Below are 20,561 nucleotides of genomic sequence, written 5' to 3'. Positions count from 1 at the left end.
AGAACATCCCCTTTGGCTTTTGTGTTCCTTAATGGAAACGAGTCATTGAGATGAGACACATAATGCATGTCTAGCAGGTGCTTGATACATGTTAATGTCCTTCCCTTCCACCTATGTTGGCAGAAGCCCTTAAATCTTTATTGACAACCAATGGTGTTTCTGACACCTAACAAAACTCAGTTACATGGTCAGACATCTAGATCTAGTGAAAGCTTCAAAATTTCTATATAGAAGAAACTTAAGCGTGGCAATAAAGTTGGGGACGGGGAGTATTTGGCTAGAGCAGTCACCTCCATACATTGTGTATCATTCACTAAAACGTTTTAAGCATATATCTGTGTCTGTGTCTCTGCATGCGTATGTGTGTGTTTATGATATAAATGTACTAGCATCCTAAAATTTTGTGTACATTATGAAAAATAAACAAAATATCATGTAAAGGGTGAGACAATACAAATAGAAGTTTTGATGCTTTCTTTTTGTGCTCCAAATACTTTGTGCAATACCCCCTTTGCCCCCCACCAAGGTGTAAGCATACCATTTGGAGACCACTGTGCTAATGGTCTTAGCTTGAAACTACGTTGAACACTTTACAATTTATTCCATTTATTTAAAATGGTTCTGATTTGGCTTCCCTGGTGGCGCAGTGGTTGAGAGTCCGCCTGCTGATGCAGGGGACGCGGGTTCATGCCATGGTCTGGGAAGATCCCACATGCCGCAGAGCGGCTGGGCCCGTGAGCCATGGCCGCTGAGCCTGCGCGTCCGGAGTCTGTGTTCTGCAACGGGAGAGGCCACAACAGTGAGGCCCGCATACCGCAAAAAAAACAAAAAACCAAAAACAAAATAAAATGGTTCTGATGGACTGATGGATATTATGATGGGGGGGAATTCAAAGCCCATCAAACCATCCCTTGGTGTTACCACTGCCTTGATATCAGTAAATTCTCACACAAAGAATTTTATTTTCCCATCTCCTGTTTTGTTTGGCTCTCTCCCTATATGAAAATTTATAATTGTATTTTAAATAAACCCCTCAGGGGATCTCAAAAGCAAGATTGTTATGAATACTTATCATTACCACAACTAACCACTAATCGATAACGGCATTTTTATTCAAAAGAACACAGCGGAGTCTCAGCAACTTGATGCTTAGTATGTCATTCTCCTACATTTAGTGATGGAAAGATCACAAGGCATTGAATTTCAAAGGTAGAAAACTCTTAGAAAGTTTTTTTTTTACACTGAGCTGAAATCTGGTTCCTAGTCATTTCCACCCGCATATCTGCCCTTTGGTCTTTTTAATTCATGCTAAACATTTATCATCTCCTTTCTGACATGGGTTTTAGTCCTCTCACCATCTTAATCTTTCTCCTCTGATTATACTCCAATTTCCCAACATCCTTCCTAAAGCTGAACATCCAAAACTGCTTGTAATTCTACAGATGTGGTGAAGGTAAATATCTTGAACCACTTCAAGAAGCCATATAATTTTCTTCCATCATTCTCCATTACAAACTAGATATGTCTCTAGGAGGGGAACTGGGTGGCTGGGGGATAGTGGTGAAAGGGAGATAAACATACCTTTCTGAATTCTGAACTTATTTTAAAAATAAATAAAAGGTAAGATTACAGCATATGAACTCTCTCCTGGAAAAAGTTTCAAGTTTGTTCATCACATCATTTTTTACAAGACAACTATTATCTACCACTGTCCTCTCTGGAGATGTACAAAGAAAAATAAGATGGAGTCTTGTCCTCGAGAAATTTACAATTCAATTGGGAAGAATGCCCATACACTTGTGATACAAGCATGTAAAAAATAACGTGGAAGGTGATAGATGCTAAATGAGGTGGAACACAGGAAAGATGGCAAAATTTCAAAGAAGACTATTTTACCTGTAGGGAAGAGAAAAGGTACAGTGCTGGGAGAGGCTGGGAGGTAAGGCTGGCTATGTATGTAGGGCTAGAAACATTCTCAACTTTTCTACAAAGCATTCTTAATGGCATAGAAGACTAAACACATCCTCCTGGAAAGTCCCAGTGTAGTTGCTTTAGTAGCTTAAAACTATTTTTGAAGGTCATGTTTTAAAATATTATTCAAATATTATATTTTCTCTTTAATAAAATCATATTTTAAAAATATAAAATGTTTTAAATTACTTACTGTCAAATAATATAGAGGTTCCAGAAAGATACATAGTATTTCACTCAAAGATATGTATACCCCAGTTTGAGAAACATGGGCTAAATGAAAAATATTCTTTGTACATTTGTAAGCACTGAAGAGACATGATAAAAACAGTATTTATGAAAAATTGCTCTTAAAGCTGTATGCAAGAATAATTGGAAAAGAAATAGGAGATACAATATTCAAAAAGGGAATAGATGAAGGAAGGTAAAGTCTAGCAAAGGGGCAGATTGATGCTCACCTGATCCAGCATTTTTGCCATCTCCTCCAATGAGTGGGACTGTAATGGCTGCAGGGCTCCCATCTGCAGGCAAAGTAGTATACACCATGGGCAGTGACTGCACCATCACTGGGATGGCCTTCAGGCTACCCATCTTATTTGGCAGATTGACTGAGGGGATGCTGTGAATCACATGTAAGATCTGCTGACCACCAGTGCCCTGAGAGGAGGCCAGGATAGAGCCTGGGGTCAGAACAGTAGGGATGTTTGCTGAAGTGCCTGTGTCTGATGTTGAAGTGGATACTACAAGTGTCTGGGAAGCAGACTGTGGCTTGGGAGGACGTATTGGAGCTTGCAGCATACTGGCAGGCTGAAGAGGAGACTTTGGCTTGTGAAAGGAGAGGTCAACTGGTTCCACCTGGGGCAGGTTGAAATCATTAGCCAGAAGTTCTTCTGGGGGCTCAATCTTGATGTCATTTAACAGTGCTGGGTTCTCCATGGGGTTGGCATCCAGGAGTGGTGGAGATGTCATATTACCTCTGTCTGCTGCCTTAAGGGAATCTCTAATTTTAACAGGGCCAGTGACCTAAAATAAATACATAAACAAATGAGAGGTGCAAACAGTGAGTGTTAGTACCCTGAAGAAGAGAGATGTGAGCAATGAAAGAAAGAAATCTCTATTCTGTTGTCATGGACAGAATATACAGGGAGTTGAGAAAAATTAGGCAAGAGGAAAAAGTAAAACAAGAGTAAAGAGGAAAAAAGAGGGAAACTTTATTGAGTACCAGCATCAGACACTGTATAAGGCAATTAATACAAATTATTTCATATAAACTTTACAATAATTCTGCAAGATTAATTAGAATCAACACACCTGAGTATCCACTATTAGTACTGTGTCAAGCCCAGTGAGGGCACAAATGAATAAGGTATAGCCATGAAGTACATACTAACATACCAACTACAATGATAGAATAATATGAGTAGCTTATAAGTCATACCATGATAAGTGATGCAGTAGATATGCAAGCAAGGTATTTTAGAAAAAGAAAAAGGAATGATTCATTCTGTCTAGAAGATCAGGGAAGGTTTCAAGGAGGAAGTGATATTTCAGATGAGTCTTAGAGAATTAATAGAAGTTCTGTAAGAAGAGAAAGGGTAAAAAAAAATTTCCATCTACAGAGACATACCAACAGACAATATGCTTAGGTAGTAATGATGCAGTACAGTCAGTTTTATTAAATGCAAAATATATCTGTGCAACTTTTAAATTTAAAAATACCAATTAAGGGACTTCCCTGGTGGTCCAGTGGTTAAGACTCTGTGCTTTCAATGCAGGGGGCACAGGTTTGATTCCTGGTCGGTGAACTAAGATCCCACATGCAGCATGGCCAAAAAATAAATACTAATTAAATGATCACTTTATAGGTAATATATAAAATAACATAAAACCTCAACCTAATAACAATTTTTCTGAGTTGAATGAATTCAAAGATCAAGGATATCCCCAAATAAAAAATGGGTAGACGGGAACAATCACCAACAGGAAGACAGTGGAACTCACCAAAAAAGATATCCCACATCCAAAGACAAAGGAGAAGTCCCAGTGAGACAGTAGGAGGGGCACAATCACAATAAAATCAAATCCAATAGTTGCTTGATGGGTGACTAACAAACCAGAGAACATTTATACCACAGAAGTCCACCCACTGGAATGGAGGTTCTGAGCCCATGTCAGGCTTCCCAACCTGGGGGTCTGGCAAGAGGAGGAGGACTTCCTAGAGAATCAGACTTTGAAGGCTAGTGGGATTTGATTGCAGAACTTTGACAGGACTGGGGGAAAGAGAGACTCCACTCTTGGAGGGCACACACAGGGTGGTGTGTGCATTGTGACCCAAAAAAGGGAGCAGTGATGCCATGGGAGAGAGAACCAGACCTGCCTGCTAGTGCTAGAGGCAGGGGGTGGCTGTGTCTCACCGTGAGGACAAGGACACTGGCAGCAGAAGTTCTGGGAAATACTCCTTGGTGTGAGCCCTCACAGGGTCCGCCATTAGCCCCAACAAAGAGTCCGGGTAGGCTCCAGTGTTTGGTTGCCTCAGGCCAAACAACCAACAGGGAGGGAATCTAGCCCCACCCATCATCAGACAAGTACAATAACGTTTTACTGAGCTCTGCCTACCAGAGCAACAGCCAGCTCTACCCACCACCGTCCCTTCCATCAGGAAATTTGCACAAGCCTCTTAGATAGCCTCACCCACCAGAGAGCAGACAGTGGAAGCAAAAAGAACTACAGTCCTACAGCCCGTGGAACAAAACCCACATTCACAGAAAGACAGACAAAATGAAAAGGCAGAGGACTATGTACCAGATGAAGAAACAATATAAAACCCCAGAAAAACAACTCAATGAAGTAGAGATAGGCAACCTTCCAGAAAAAGAATTCAGAATAATGATAGAGAAGATGATCCAGGACTGTGGAAAAAGAATGGAGGCAAAGATAGACAAGATGCAAGAAATGTTTAACAAAGAACTAGAAGAATTAAAGAACAAACAGAGATGAAAAATGCAATAACTGAAATGAAAAATACACTAGAAGGAATCAATAGCAGGATAACTGAGGCAGAAGAACGGATAATTGATGTGGAAGAGAGAATGGTGGAATTCACTGCTGAGGAACAGAATAAAGAAAAAAGAATGAAAATAAATGAAGACAGCCTAAGAGACCTCTGGGACAATATAAAATGCAACAACATTTGCATTATAAGGATCCCAGAAGGAGAAGAGACAGAGAAGGAACTGAGAAAATATTTGAAGAGATTATAGTCAAAAAGTTCCCTAATGTGGGAAGGAAATAGGCACACAAGTCCAGGAAGTGCACAGAGTCCCATACAGGATAAACCCAAGGAGAAACAAGCTGAGACACATAGTAATCAAATTGGCAAAAATTAAAGACAAAGAAAAATTATTGAAAGCAGAAAGGGAAAAATGACAAATAACATACAAGGGAACTCCCATAAGGTTAACATACAAGGGAATTCCCATAAGGTTAGCAGCTGATTTCTCAGAGGAAACTCTCCAAGCCAGAGGGAATGGCATGACATATTTAAAGTGATGAAAGGGAAGAAAGTACAACCAAGATTACTCTACCTGGCAACGACCTCATTCAGATTTGATGGAGAAATCAAAAGCTTTACAGACAAGCAAAAACTAAGAGAATTCAGCACCACCAAACTATCTCTACAGCAAATGTTAAAGGAACTTCTCTAAGTGGGAAAGACAAGAGAAGAAAAGGATCTATAAAAACAAACCCAAAACAATTAAGAAAATGGTAATAGGAACATACATATCAATAATTACCTTAAACGTGAATGGATTAAATGCTCCAACCAAAAGACACAGGCTCATTGAATGGTTACAAAAGCAAGACCCATATATATACTGTCTACCAGAGACCCACTTCAGACCGAGCGACACATACAGACTGAAAGTGAGGGAATGGAAAAAGATATTCCATGTAAATATCAACAGAAACCTGGAAGCAATTCTCATATCAGACAAAATAGACTTTAAAATAAAGAATGTTACAAGAGAAAAAGGACACTACATAATCATCAAGGGAGCAATCCAAGAAAATATAACAAATATAAATATATATGCACCCAATATAGGAGCACATCAATACGTAAGGCAACTGCTAACAGCTATAAAAGAGGAAATCAACAATAACACAATAATAATGGGTGACTTTAACACCTAACTAACACCAATGGACAGATCACCCAAACAGAAAATTAATAAGGAAACATGAGATTTAAATGACACATAGACCCACTAGATTTAGTTGATATTAATAGGACATTCCATCCAAAAACAGCAGATTACATTTTCTTCTCAAGTGCACACAGAACATTCTCCAGGATATATCACATCTTGGGTTACAAATGAAACCACAGTAAATTTAAGAAAATTGAAATCATATCAAGCATCTGTTCTAACCACAACGCTATGAGATTAGAAATCAGTTACAGGGGAAAAAACCATAAAAAACACAAACACATGGAGTCTAAACAATATGTTACTAAATAACCAAGAGATCACTGAATAAATCAAAGAGGAAATCAAAAAATACCTAGAGACAACTGGCAACACAAGCACGATGATCCAAAACCTATGGGATGCAGAAAAAACAGTTCTAAGAGGGAAGATTATAGCAATACAAGCCTACCTCAAGTAACAAGAAAAATCTCAAATAAACAACCTAAACTTAAACCTAAAGGAACTAGAGAAAGAAGAACAAACAAAACCCAAAGTTAGCAGAAGGAAAGAAATCATAAGGATCAGAGAGAAATAAATGAAATAGAAACAAAGAAAACAATATTAAAGATCAATAAAACTAAAAGCTGGTTCTTTGAGAAGATAAACCAATTGATAAACCATTAGTCAGACTCATCAAGAAAAAGAGGAAGAGGCTTTAAATCAATAAAATTAGAAATGAAAATAGGAGAAGTTACAACAGACACCACAGAGATACAAAGCATCCTAAGAGACTACTACAAGTAAATCTATGCTAATAAAATGGACAACCAGGAAGAAATGGACAAATTCTTAGAAAGGTATAACCTTCCAAGACTGAACCAGGAAGAAATAGAAAATATGAATAGACCAATGACAAGTAATGAAATTGAACCTGTGATTAAAAATCTTCCAAAATATAAAACTCCAGGACCAGATGGCTTCACAGGTGAATTCTATCAAACACTTAGAGGAGGCCTAACACCCTTCCTTCTCAAACTCATCCAAAAAATTGCAGAGGAAGGAAAACTCCCAAACTGATTCTATGAAGCCACCATCACCCTGATACCAAAACCAGACAAAGATACTACAAAAAAAGAAAATTACAGACCAATATCACTGATGAATGTACATGCAAATATCCTCAACAAAATACTAGTAAACAGAATCCAACAGCACATTAAAAGGATGATACACCATGATCAAGTGAGATTTATCCCTGGTATGCAAGGATTCTTCAATATACACAAATCAATCAATGTGATACACCATATTAACAAACTGAAGAAGAAAAACCATATGATTATCTCAATAGATGCAGAAAAAGCTTTTGACAAAATTCAACACCCATTTATGGTAAAAACTCTCCAGAAAGTGGGCATAGAGGGAAATTACCTCTACAAATAAAGGCCATATACAACAAACCCACAGCAAAGTTCATTCTCAATGGTGAAAACCTGAAAGCATTTCCCCTAAGCTCAGGAATAAGACAAGGATGTCCACTCTCACCACTATTATTCAACATAGTTTTGGAAGTCCTAGCCATGGCAATCAGAGAAGAAAAAGAAATACAAATTGAAAAAGAAGAAGTAAAACTGTCACTCTTTGCAGATGACATACTATACATACAGAATCCTAAAGATGCCACCAGAAAACTAATAGAAGTAATCAATGAATTTGGTAAAGTTTCAGGATACAAAATTAATGAACAGAAGTCTCTTGCATTGCTATACATTAATGGTGAAAAATCTGAAAGAGAAATTAAGGAAACACTCCCATTTACCATTGCAACAAAAAGAATAAAATACCTAAGAATAAACCTACCTAGGAAGAAAAAAGACCTGCATGCAGAAAATTATGACACTGATGAAAGAAATTAAAGATGATACAAAGAGATGGAGTGATATACAATGTTCTTGGATTGGAAGAATCAATATTGTGAAAATGATTATACTACCCACAGCAATCTATAGATTCCATGCAATCCCTATCAAATTACCAATGGCATTTTTTACAGAATTAGAACAAAAAAAACTTAAAATATTTATGGAGACACAATAGACCCCAAATAGCCAAAGAAGTCTTGAGGGAAAAAAAACGGAGCTGGAGGAATCAGACTCCCTGACTTCGGACTATACTACAAAGCTACAGTAATCAAGACAATATGGTACTGGCAAAAAACCAGAAACATAGATCAATGGAACAGGATAGAAAGCCCAGAGATAAACCCATGCACCTATAGTCAACTAATCTATGACAAAGGAGTTAAAGATGCACAATGGAGAAAAGACAGTCTTTTCAATAAGTGATGCTAGGAAAACTGTACAGCTACATGTAAAAGAATGAAATTAGAACACTCCCTAACACCATACACAAAAATTAACTCAAAATGGATTACAGACCTAAATGTAAGACCGGACACTATAAAACTCTTAGAGAAAAACACAGGAAAAAAAGTCTTTGACATAAATCACAGCAAGATCTTTTTTGATCTATGTCCTAGAGTAATGGAAATAAAACCAAACATAAACAGATGGGACCTAATGAAACTTAAAATCTGTTGCAAAGCAAAGGAAACTACAAACAAGATGAAAAGACAACCCTCAGAATGGGAGAAAATATTTACCAATGAATCAACAGAAAAAGGATTAACCTCCAAAATATATGAACAGCTCATGCAGCTCAATATTAAGAAAAACAGAGAACCCAATCCAAAAATGGGCAGAATACCTAAATAGACATTTCTCCAAAGAAGACATACAGATGGCCAAGAAGCACATGACAAGCTGCTCAACATCACTAATTATTAGAGAAATGCAAATCAAAACTACAATGAGGTATCACCTCACACCAGTTAGAATGGGCATCATGAGAAAATCTACAAACAACAAATGCTGGAGAGGGTGTGGGGAAAAGGGAACCCTCTTGCACTGTTGGTAGGAATGTAAATTGATACAGCCACTATGGAGAACAGTATGGAGGTTCCTTAAAAAACTAAAAATAGAATTACCATATCACCCAGCAATCCCAGTACTGGACATATACCCTGAGAAAACCATAATTCAAAAACACACATGAACCCCAATGTTCATTGCAGCACTATTTACAATAGGCAGGTCATGGAAGCAACCTAAATGCCCATCGACAGATGAATGGATAAAGAAGTTGTGGTACATATATACAATGGAATATTACTCAGCCATATAAAGGAAAGAAATTGGGTCATTTGTAGAGACATGGATGAATCTAGAGACTGTCATACAGAGTGAAGTAAGTCAGAAAGAGCAAAACAGATATCGTATATTAACACATATATGTGGAACCTAGAAAAAATGGTACAGATGAACCGTGTTGCAGGGCAGAAATTGAGACACAGATGTAGAGGACAAATGTATGGACACCAAGGGGGGAAATCGGCGGGTGGGGTGGTGGTGCTGTGATGAATTGGGAGATTGGGATTGACATGTATTCACTGATGTGTATGAAATGGATAACTAATAAGAACCTGCTGTGTAAAAAAATAAATAAAATAAAATTTAAAAATTAAAAAAAATTGGGTAGAAGACAAATAGACATTGTCCAAAGAAGACATACAGATGGCCAACAAGCATATGAAAAGATGTTCAACATTGTTAATTTTCAGAGAAATGCAGATCAAAACAACAAAGAGATATCACCTCACACCTGTCAGAATGGCTATCATCAAAAAGTCTACAAATAACAAATGTTGGAGAGGATGTGGAGTAAAAGGAACCCTTCTGCACTGTTGGGAATATCAACTGGTGTAGCCACTATGGAAAACAGTATGGAGATTCCTCAAAAAGTTAAAAATACAACTATCATATGCTCCAGCAATTCCACTCCTGGATATGCATCAGGAAAAACAACAACAACAACCAAAAACACACTAATTCAAAAAGATACATGCACCCCAATGTTCACAGCAGCACTATTCATAACAGTCAAATATGGAAGCAACCCATGTGCATCAATAGACGAATAGATAAAGAAGATGTGGTATACATATACATATATATATATATATATATATACACATACATACACACACATATACACACAATGGAATATTACTCAGCCATAAAAAATGAAATTCTGCCTTTTGCAACAACTTGGATGGTCCTGGAGAATATTATGCTTAGTGAAATAAGTCAGACAGAAAGATACTGTATGATATCACTTATATAAGGAATCTAATATATAATACAGGGAATTCCCTGGTTGTCCGGTGGTTAGTACCCAGCACTTTCACTGCAGGTTCAATCGCTGGTCGGGGAAATAAGATCTTGCATGCTGCATGACACAGCCAAAAAAAAAAAAAATACTATCAAATGTATATGCAAAACAGAAACAGATTTACAGATATAGAAAAAAAACTAGTGGCTACCAAAGAGGAGTAGACAAATTAGGGGTAGGGGATTAAGAGATAAAAACTATTATGTATAAAATAGATAAGCAACAAGGATATATTGTATAGCACAGGGAATTATAGCTATTATTTTGTAATAACTTCTAATGGAGTATAATATGTAAAAATGCTGAATCACTATGCTGTACACCTGAAACTAATATAATATTGTAAGTCAACTATATTTCAATTAATAAAAAAAAGGTCAAGGATATTGTGGACTGTTTACTGCCCTTGCCAAGCAATATCTGGACCTTGAAGATGGCTTTGGAGATAGTAGTGCTACTTAGCCAGTAAACAAGCAAGACTCCATTCTCTATCAGGATCATACTGAGCTGTAAGAGTTCTGAATTATGAGAGATTTTCAGGAATGCAGCCCTTACACAAAATATGACTATGCTTTATTTTTGGAATATGAGGGAAAGTGAATTTCAAGGAAAGGCTGGGTGAGATAAAAGATAATTGTTTTGAGGAGGGGAGTGACATGGGCAGAGCTATTTCTGTGATATTTAACTAGCTCCTTAATGAAGAATAGATTAAAGAAGGAATAAGACAGGATTTAAAGAGGTCAAAATGGAAGCATAAGGAAAAATCTTGGTAAGACATTTATGAGACAATTGGATAAATTTGAATATTAACTGCATATTGGATGATATTAAAGAATTATTGGTAATTTTTAAAGTACTTAATCCATAATATCATTATCCACAATATCATTATCGAGTGGTATTATGGTTATGATTTAAAAATTTTAGATGAAAGATAATATGGGCCTAAACTCAGAGAATGATGACGGGCAAGAATAGGCAGTGTTCTCTTGTTCTGACTTTCTTTAAAATACCCTTAGAGCATGCTGAGCATGAATAAACGCACCAAGAAGTATCCACGTTTTACTCACAGAATTTAGCAAGACAGCCATCTGCTTTCTCCCTCTGCTATGCTATGATATTTTTGGTTTCTCGATTTACAAGACCTCATCCCAACTCACGCCTTGTTTGTGGTCCACATATTGCTTCAATCTGCCCCTCTAAGACATGTCTTCTGTGATTTGTCCCACTGTTTGACATACTTCTAATGTAATCCATCCTTCATGGGTGGATTCACTCCATCCAGGTAAGGTGAGCAGTAGACTTCTGTTGGTGGGGAGGGGGAGGATGTGGAGAAGTTGTCAACAATGGCTGTGCTGAGCTTAAAAATTCCTTCTCCTCTGAATCCCTCATATAAACTTAAGCTCCTATTTTTCCCATATTTCCTACTTGTCCCTTCACCTAACTAGCTCCCTTCCCAGATTAAAGAGGCAGACTCCCAGGAATATCTGGGATAACAGAGATTATCCTGATAACACTGAGAAATAGAGTTACAACAGAAAGCATAAGAAGAGGTTCGGTTGGGAATTCCCTGGTGGTCCAGTGTTTAGGACTTGGGGCTTTCACTGCTGTGGCCTGGCTTCAATCCCTGGTCAGGGAACTAAGATCCAGCAAGCAGTGGGGCATGGCCAAAAAAACAAAACAAAACAAAAAACAAAAACAAAAGAAGAGGTTAGGTATAATATTGTTTTTCTAGAAGTATATAGACTGTGGGTGCAGATATAGAAATAAACAGTCTGCCAGTATACATTAAGGAAAGATCTAGTTAAATTTTCAGGGACTTTCTGGACTCTCGGCTTTAGTCCCAGAAACCTAAGGAAGCTGAAGTTCTGAATGTTAAATATAAAATGGAGATTACTTTGGCAACCTCACTATCTTTTGCTAAATAGAGGCCATCTCCTAGACCTTGAATGCTGCCCGGAATAATGTCATGGGTTCAAGGCCTTGTGATTAGCTAGTACTCAGTCCACAGTTATTCATTATATTGACAAACATATTATTCAGGAAAATCCAAAATGGAAACTGACTGATGAATGTATAGAACTTGAAGAACATATAGGCTATTCTTATTGCCTTGACGAGATAAGATGTTGCAGGGTCTTGCTTCAGCAAACCATCATGAGTTGTCCTTCTGTAGACCAAGTCTGCCCTGTGGTCTAACAAAAACCCTGTCCACAATAGGGCTTCAGTCATTACTCTTCTTCTGCCATCATCACAGGACTTTATATTTTTTTAAACATCTTTATTGGAGTACAATTGCTTTACAATGGTATGTTAGTTTCTGCTTTATAACAAAGTGAATCAGTTATTCGTATATATATGTTCCCATATCTCTTCCCTCTTGCGTCTTGCTCCCTCCCACCTGCCCTATCCCACCCCTCTAGGTGGTCACAAAGCACTGAGCTGATCTCCCTGTGCTATGCGGCTGCTTCCCACTAGCTATCTATTTTACGTTTGGTAGTGTATATATGTCCATGCCACTCTCTCACTTTGTCACAGCTTACCCTTCCCCCTCCCCATATCCTCAAGTCCATTCTCTAGTAGGTCTGTGTCTTTATTTCTGTCTTACCCCTAGGTTCTTCATGACCTTTTTTTTTTCTTAGATTCCATATATATGTGTTAGCATACAGTATTTGTTTTTCTCTTTCTGACTTACTTCACTCTGTATGACAGACTCTAGGTCCACATGACTTTAAAAGAAATGTTGGAAGACCAGTTGTTTGGGTTGTATTGTTTTAACGGTAACTTCCTCAAAGCATATCATCACATATTTCCTTCTGTCCATATCACTTTCAAGTGTACCTGTTATGCCTAAGTGAATCCAGCCTGTAGCAAGGATTCTCCAGCTTGTGAATACTGTATTCTGCATGTATGCTCCCTCAAGAGAACAGACTGTGCTTGAAAGCGGCTCTCAAGGTTTACCTTACCATTTCTTGCTTTGTGACATGAAAACATAATAGGATAAGCATTCCATATCTATATTACTATAGTGAATGATTTTTGTGTGCACTGAGATTTCTCTTTTAATACGGTCAAAGTAATTTTAATAAGAATTTCAATATACTGTCTGAATTCTTTCATATTTTGAATATAGCTATCCTTACGGTTAAAGAAAAACATAGACTATCTGATTTACCTTCTCCTTTTACATAGCATACTATACTTGAAGGTTCTGAAAAAGGTATAACATAAGAAGTGAGTATGTTTTCAGCCCTAGACTTTCAGAGATTTTTAAGAATTCTCACTAAGATGGTTCAAGATGGCTCCCCATTCCACTTTTCATTGAATACAATTACCACAGCTTTGAAAGCTCATCTGAGGATTGATCTAAAGCTGTGTCATCAGATTTTTCTCTTTAAATCAACTCTTTTAATTTTCAGTATTGTGTGATGACTTCAGGTTTCAAGTGTTCTGTCGTCAGTCAGTACAGAACTCTCTCTCCCTCTTCAAAGAAAGAGAATACTTTACCCATTAGATATTTTAAAACTTCAGGCTGCAGCTTTCAAAGATTTCTGAGTATATGAAGGAGCTTAGGTATGGGAAAAATACAGAAACTTGGGGGTAATTTGCAGAGAAGTTTTAATTTCCACAGTCCTTCCTCTCAATTGTCCAGAATTCTAATCAGACTTTAAGGCAATTTGAGTTGACAAAAAAGAGTTATTTATTGATATATCACCACAGAGGTTGGATAAAGGCACCTACTGCCTTCAATTCTAGAAAGAAACCCATAGAAAAGGTGGTTAATTTCACAATTACCTAAGCTCTTGAGCATTTGATGAAGATAGGTAGAAAGGCCTTGGGAGGTGGAGGGTCAGGGAAATCCATTGCTTAAAACAGCTCTGATTTAGAGCTTGAAAGTGGGAAGGCAAGGCTAGAAAGAAAATGAAAGAATAAAATACTCCAGACAGCACAGCAGGTGGAAAGGAGAGGAAGGAGTATTGTGATGGTAATAAGATAAAGCTCAGAGGGCTTCCCTGGTGGCACAGTGGTTAAGAATCCACCTGCCAAGGTAGGGGACACAGGTTTGAGCCCTGGTCCAGGAAGATTCCACATGCCACGGAGCAACTAAGCCCGTGTGCCACAACTACTAAGCTTGTGCTCTAGAGCCCGCAAGACACAACTATTGAGCCCACGTGCCACAACTACTGAAGCCCATGCGCCTAGTGCCCATGCTTCACAACAAGAGAAGCCACCGCAATGAGAAGCCCATGCTCCGCAACGAAGAGTAGCCCCCACTCGCCGAGAAAAGCCTGCACACAGCAACGAAGACCCAACGCAGCCAAAAAAAAAAAAAAAAAAAAAGATAAAGCTCAGGCTCGTCCCAAACAGAAAGAGGAAAGCTGCTCTTGTATACAGGTCTCTTCTAGCTTTGCTCTGGGTTTAGACTAATCATTTTCATGCCCAGGTACACATGTATGCACATATACACATATATGTGCACATTCATTGTTTAAATAAAAAGTCACTTTAACCCTCTGAATCTCCAGTCCTTCTCCAATAAGGACATCATGTGTTTGGGTATTAGAGAAAGGAGAGGTGGATGGAGTTGGATATTATTAGAAAGTTAGACCTCATCTAAACCTAGAGGGAATTCAAATTTTACTTCCCACATCACAATAGCATCAGGAAATGAAGCACTATAAGACAAAAGAATTAATCAATTTGTACAAACTAATGAAGTAGGCAATCCTAAGGGACTGGGAAAAAGTATCAAGCATAGTAGCAGCTACATCCAGGCAAAATGAGGTCAGAAATGCATATATGTAGGTATATACATATGTATGCATGTATGCATATGTGTATTAGGTATTTGATAATAAGATGAAACATTTTTTCTTCCTCAGAGCATCTAAGATTGTTTTTGGTTGGTGCATAGATAAATTATTTTATTTAAATAGTTATATATTTATTTATTACATATTAGAAAAAGTATATACATAACAAATTGTAGTGGGCTGAATGGTGTTCCCCCAAAAGATATGTTCATGTCCTAATCCCCAGATTAGGGGATTCTCCTGGATTATTTGGGCAGGCTCTAAATTCAATAACAAATATCCTTATAAAAGACACACAACTACAAATAGAACTACCATATGACCCAGCAATCCCACTACTGGGCATATACCCTGAGAAAACCGTAATTCAAAAAGAGTCATGTACCAAAATGTTCATTGCAGCTCTATTTACAATAGCCAGGAGATGGAAACAACCTAAGTGTCCATCATCAGATGAATGGATAAAGAAGATGTGGCACATATATACAATGGAATATTACTCAGCCATAAAAAGAAACGAAATTGAGCTATTTGTAATGAGGTGGATGGACTTAGAGTCTGTCATACAGAGTGAAGTAAGTCAGAAAGTGAAAGACGAATACCATATGCTAAAACATATATGTGGAATTTAAGGAAAAAAATTGTCATGAAGAACCTAGGGGTAAGATAGGAATAAAGACACAGACCTACTAGAGAATGGACTTGAGGATATGGGGAGGGGGAAGGGTAAGCTGTGACAAAGTGAGAGAGTGGCATGGACATACATACACTACCAAACGTAAAATAGATAGCTAGTGGGAAGCAGCCGCATAGCACAGGGAGATCAGCTCAGTGCTTTGTGACCACCTAGAGGAGTGGGATAGGGAGGGTGGGAGGGAGCAAGACGCAAGAGGGAAGAGATATGGGAACATATGTATATGTATAACTGATTCACTTTGTTATAAAGCAGAAACTAACACACCATTGTAAAGCAATTATACTCCAATAAAGATGTAAAAAAAAAAAAAGACACACAGAGGAGACACACATAGAAACTCAGATAAGAAATCAATATGAAGAAGCATGCAGACATTGGAGTGCTGAGGCCACAAGTCAAAGAACATCTGCATCCACCAGAAGGTGTAAAAGGCAAGGAACGGATTCTTCCCTAGAGCCTTGGGATGGTTTGAGGCACTCAAAACACCTTGATTTTGAACCTCTGGCCTCTAGAACTGTAAATTTCTGTTGTTTTTAGCCACCCAATTTGCAGTAATTTGTTGTGGCAGCCCTAGGAAACTAATACCCCACATCAAACCCAAAATTCTCCAGACTGCTTAGGACAAAACTAATATAGGTATGTATTTATTTTTACTGATCTAATTTTTTAAGTAAGTAAATAATATTGATGATAAGGATATGGCAGAAATTGTGAAAGTGGTACACAAGTAACTGAAGTTTGGGAGACAAAGAATATCACTGTGTAGATGAGATATTTACATGAAGCTCTTGACAATTAGAAAACAAGTAATAAGCAGAGCCACATGAGTGACTGATACAGATAATTTAGCATTCCAGGAGTTCAGGGCACTAGAGATTAGTGAGAGTTGGGGTTATCAATGAAAGTTTTTTATGGAAGAGATGAAATTAGAATTTGGGTCCTACAGAAAGTGTGGGATTTGGTAAATTAAACAGGTTGAATGAAACACATTCCAGAAAGGAAGAATGGTTTGGGAAAATGTGTCACTGAGAACCATTGAGAAATGAATGACCCATTTATGTAATATTATAGAAACATTGTTAATTTTCCTGGGTATATTAGTATTGATGTAATTATGTAGGAGAATGTCATTATTTGTAAGTGATGCATGATGAATTATTTAGGCTTGAAGTTTCTTGATGCAAGTTACTTTCAAAGGTAATAAGTGAGAAAGAGAGAGAGAGAGGGAGAGAATCACAGAGACAGAGGCAGAGAAAGAGAGAGAATATATTCAACTATGTGAAAATATGTGCCAAAATGTTAACAATATTAAGTTGGAGGGGGGAAGATATGTATGATACAATATGAACCTTAAATATGCTCATACATTTTTTCCAAGAAATCCTACTTCTGGAAAATAATCAGAAACCATAAACAAAGGGCAGGTGACAAGCAAGTACTCATTCATTATATGGTATGGTGATGTAGGAATTCAAAGAAGTGAGAGCAGGATGTGTGTACTGAGCTAGACATCCATCCACCAATCCTACCTCATGACATAAACAAATCATGTAATGAACCAAACTAGGAGGCTTCTGCCCACTAAGATGTTGCCAGCATTGTACTGTTATAGAACACAAGCTCTGGGCCTGGGACATGGTTAGTGTTTTCTGGTCATGTACCACAAGTACCCTAGCTTTACTAAAAACAAGATATCTTGGAAATGGCAAGAAACAAACAAAACAAAAAATGCTTAGATTATCTACTATCCAGAATTTTCTATACATTGCACTAATTTCAAAGTGACCTCAAATTTTGGAACCTTACTCTACTTAACACATGGAAAAACATTTTTCGAATTGTATTTAGGTGTACTGAGATTTCAAAATGAGATAGCTATGCAAGCTTGACAACATTTCACTGAATTTTTTTATTACAAGTTTAATCGATTTTTATCTAACACTTATACTCAGCTTCCTCTTAGTATTTACTACAACAAAGCACCAGCAACCAGCAGAAGTTTTGCAATAATTAGCAACTTTTGACGTGCTAATAGTTCCTAAATGGCAACAGCTACAAGTAAGGTAAATAAGACATTGCATTGGATTTAATGTCATTAAAACAGTATAAGGGCATCTCATCCATATGCACATGTAACAAACAAATTCAATTGTACACCAAAGGCAAAGGATTTAATGATTAAAAACATTTTTTTTCTAAAATATGACCCTTAAATGTCAGCCAGATACTTTATCTGGTGACTTAAGTAAAGAAACAGATCAGTACTGGATACACAAAACTGTATGCTCAATTTTACAGGCAATTTAAGGGATTTTCAAGGATAATTTTGACTGTGTTTGGTTTTCACTTATGCAATAACATTAGAACTCAACCCTGAGCAAGATGGGACTTCAACATCTAACACGGAGTGCTTAGCTGTAAAAACCAGGTAATCTGTTTTGAATCCTTGTTCGGGAATGCCCAAGGTCACAACTTTCTTATCTGTAAAATGGGAACATTAAGAATACATATCTGTGATGGTTAATTTTATGTGTCAACTTGGCTGGGCCAGGTGCCCAGATATTTGGTCAAACATTATTCTGAATGTTTCTGTGAAGAAGTTTTTTTGGGTGAGATTAACGTTTAAATCATTGAATTTTGAATAAAGCAGATTAGCCTCCATAATGTGGGTTGGCCTCATCCAATCACTTGAAGGCTTCAATAAACAAAGACTGATCTCCAAGGAAGAACAAATTCTTCCAACAGTCTGCCTTTGGACTAGAACTGTAAAACTTCTATGGCTCTCCAGCTCGGCAGCCTACCCCATCAGATTTTGGATACACTAGGATTCCATAATCATGTGAGCCCAATTTCTTAAAATCTTTCTCTCTCTGGGGTGTAGAGAAAAGGGAACCCTCCTACATTGTTGGTGGGAGTGTAAACTGATGCAGTCACTATGGAAAACAGTATGGAGGTTCCTCAAAGAAACTAAAAATAGAGTTGCCATATGATCCTGCAATCCCACTCCTGGGCATATATCTGGGACATAGAGAACAGACTTGTGGTTGCTAAGGGGGAGAGGGTGGGGGAGGGATGGATTGGGAGTTTGGGATTAGCAGATGGAAACTTTTATATATAGAAGGAATAAACAACAAAGACTGTATAGCACAGGGAACTATATTCAGTATCCTGTGATAAACCATAATGGAAAAGAATATGAAAAAGAATGTGTATATATATATATATATATATATATATATATATATATGTATGTATGTATGTATAACTGAATCACTTCGCTGTACAGTAGAAATTAATACAGCATTGTAAATCAACTATACTTCAATAAAATAAATATTTAAACATTCTTTATAGATAGGTAGATAGATATATTTGGATAGATCTATAGATATAGATATATTTTTATTTTATATGTAAAGATATATATTTATATAATATATATATTAATTATATATATAGACAGATAGATATAGATACAGTAGATAGATATAGATAGATACATATTTTATGTATATCTATAGATAGAGAGAAATTGAGAAATACACATTCTGGTGGTTCTGTTTATCTGGAGATCCCTAACACACTACCCAATAGTTATTGTGAGGATTAAATAAGACATTGCATTTAGTCTTCAGAGTGCCCCAAATATGAACTAGTGCTAGATAAATGACTGCTGTTGTCTATGAAGTGTCTAATCTTGTCCCTATAGCCTTGATCCCAAAGGCTATGCTTCTTTTACGCCAGATTTACTCCCTATTTGAACCAGAAACCCAGGCATCCAGGTACCTCCTGGAAACCTCCCTTCATTCACCCCTTCTCAGCTCCCAACATGTTGTTAGAAAGAAAAATGAGCTTCAGCTCTATGACAATTACCAGATACTCAACACTATTATGGCTCAATATTAGTATCTCATTTTCTTGATAACTGACCTGTTTGAATGTATGCTTTGAGCCACCTTCTGAATTAAGTTGGACCTCCAAGTTGTTTATGAGTTGATCCATATCTGGAAAAGAATCAAGGGAAAGATAATTTAAAAATAAAATCTAACCCACTATACGCATACAGTATGCCATTTATGCCTGGTTACTCCTGTTTGTATTCTATGAACATTATTTTTCAGGACTTACTAGATACTGAGAAGTCAGTATTTGGACAACACTCTAATTTACATATTCTACTCACCAAGATAGCTCTGACTGGTCCCCAGCAATACTAGCTGCCTACTCCCCTCACATCCTGTATGCACGTGAATCTGTTTCTTCCAACCTGTCCAACTAGTACTACCTTCACAGGAATATCATCATAGCTACATAGTTTCCAGAATCCTCCCCTTCCTGGCCTAGTTCTCATTCTAAAGAGTTCCATGCTCCCGTGTGGATATTTACCCTAATGAACTTGCTTACACATCAGCGCCGAATCTCTCTAAAGAAGCATTTTATCTTCCTACTTCTCTTAAACATACAAGCCAAGTGGGGTTAATATAAGCAATTTTTAATTTCCTTTTTAGATACTTTTTCCTCTTTTTTATTTTGTTTTTATTTTCTGTTTTTTTAGTGTTTTTTTAATTGAAGTATAGTTCATTTACAATGTCATGT

The 20,561-nt window shown here is 37.3% G+C and overlaps 1 protein-coding gene across 3 annotated transcripts in view; it reads right to left on the bottom strand.

Moving 5' to 3' along the window:
• KLF8 (KLF transcription factor 8) overlaps positions 1–20,561 on the bottom strand; it is a gene marked incomplete at both ends in the record, with an annotated part of 60,232 nt that overhangs the window by 22,507 nt on the left and 17,164 nt on the right. For 2 of the 3 annotated variants that reach the window (XM_082681487.1, XM_082681489.1), the window contains 2 exons: positions 2,430–2,994; positions 19,896–19,967. In XM_082681487.1, coding sequence (XP_082537613.1) covers positions 2,430–2,994; positions 19,896–19,967 — 637 coding nt within the window. Of the gene's footprint in view, positions 1–2,429; positions 2,995–19,895; positions 19,968–20,561 lie in introns of those variants that run through there. The other variant, XM_082681488.1, reaches the window with a different exon arrangement.

The sequence above is a fragment of the Grampus griseus genome (genome assembly GCF_964374135.1).
Source record: "Grampus griseus genome assembly, chromosome: X".
NCBI classification, from domain to species: Eukaryota; Metazoa; Chordata; class Mammalia; order Artiodactyla; family Delphinidae; genus Grampus; species Grampus griseus.
Note: the sequence above shows the minus strand (reverse complement) of the source record. Positions and strands in the feature narration are given on the sequence as shown.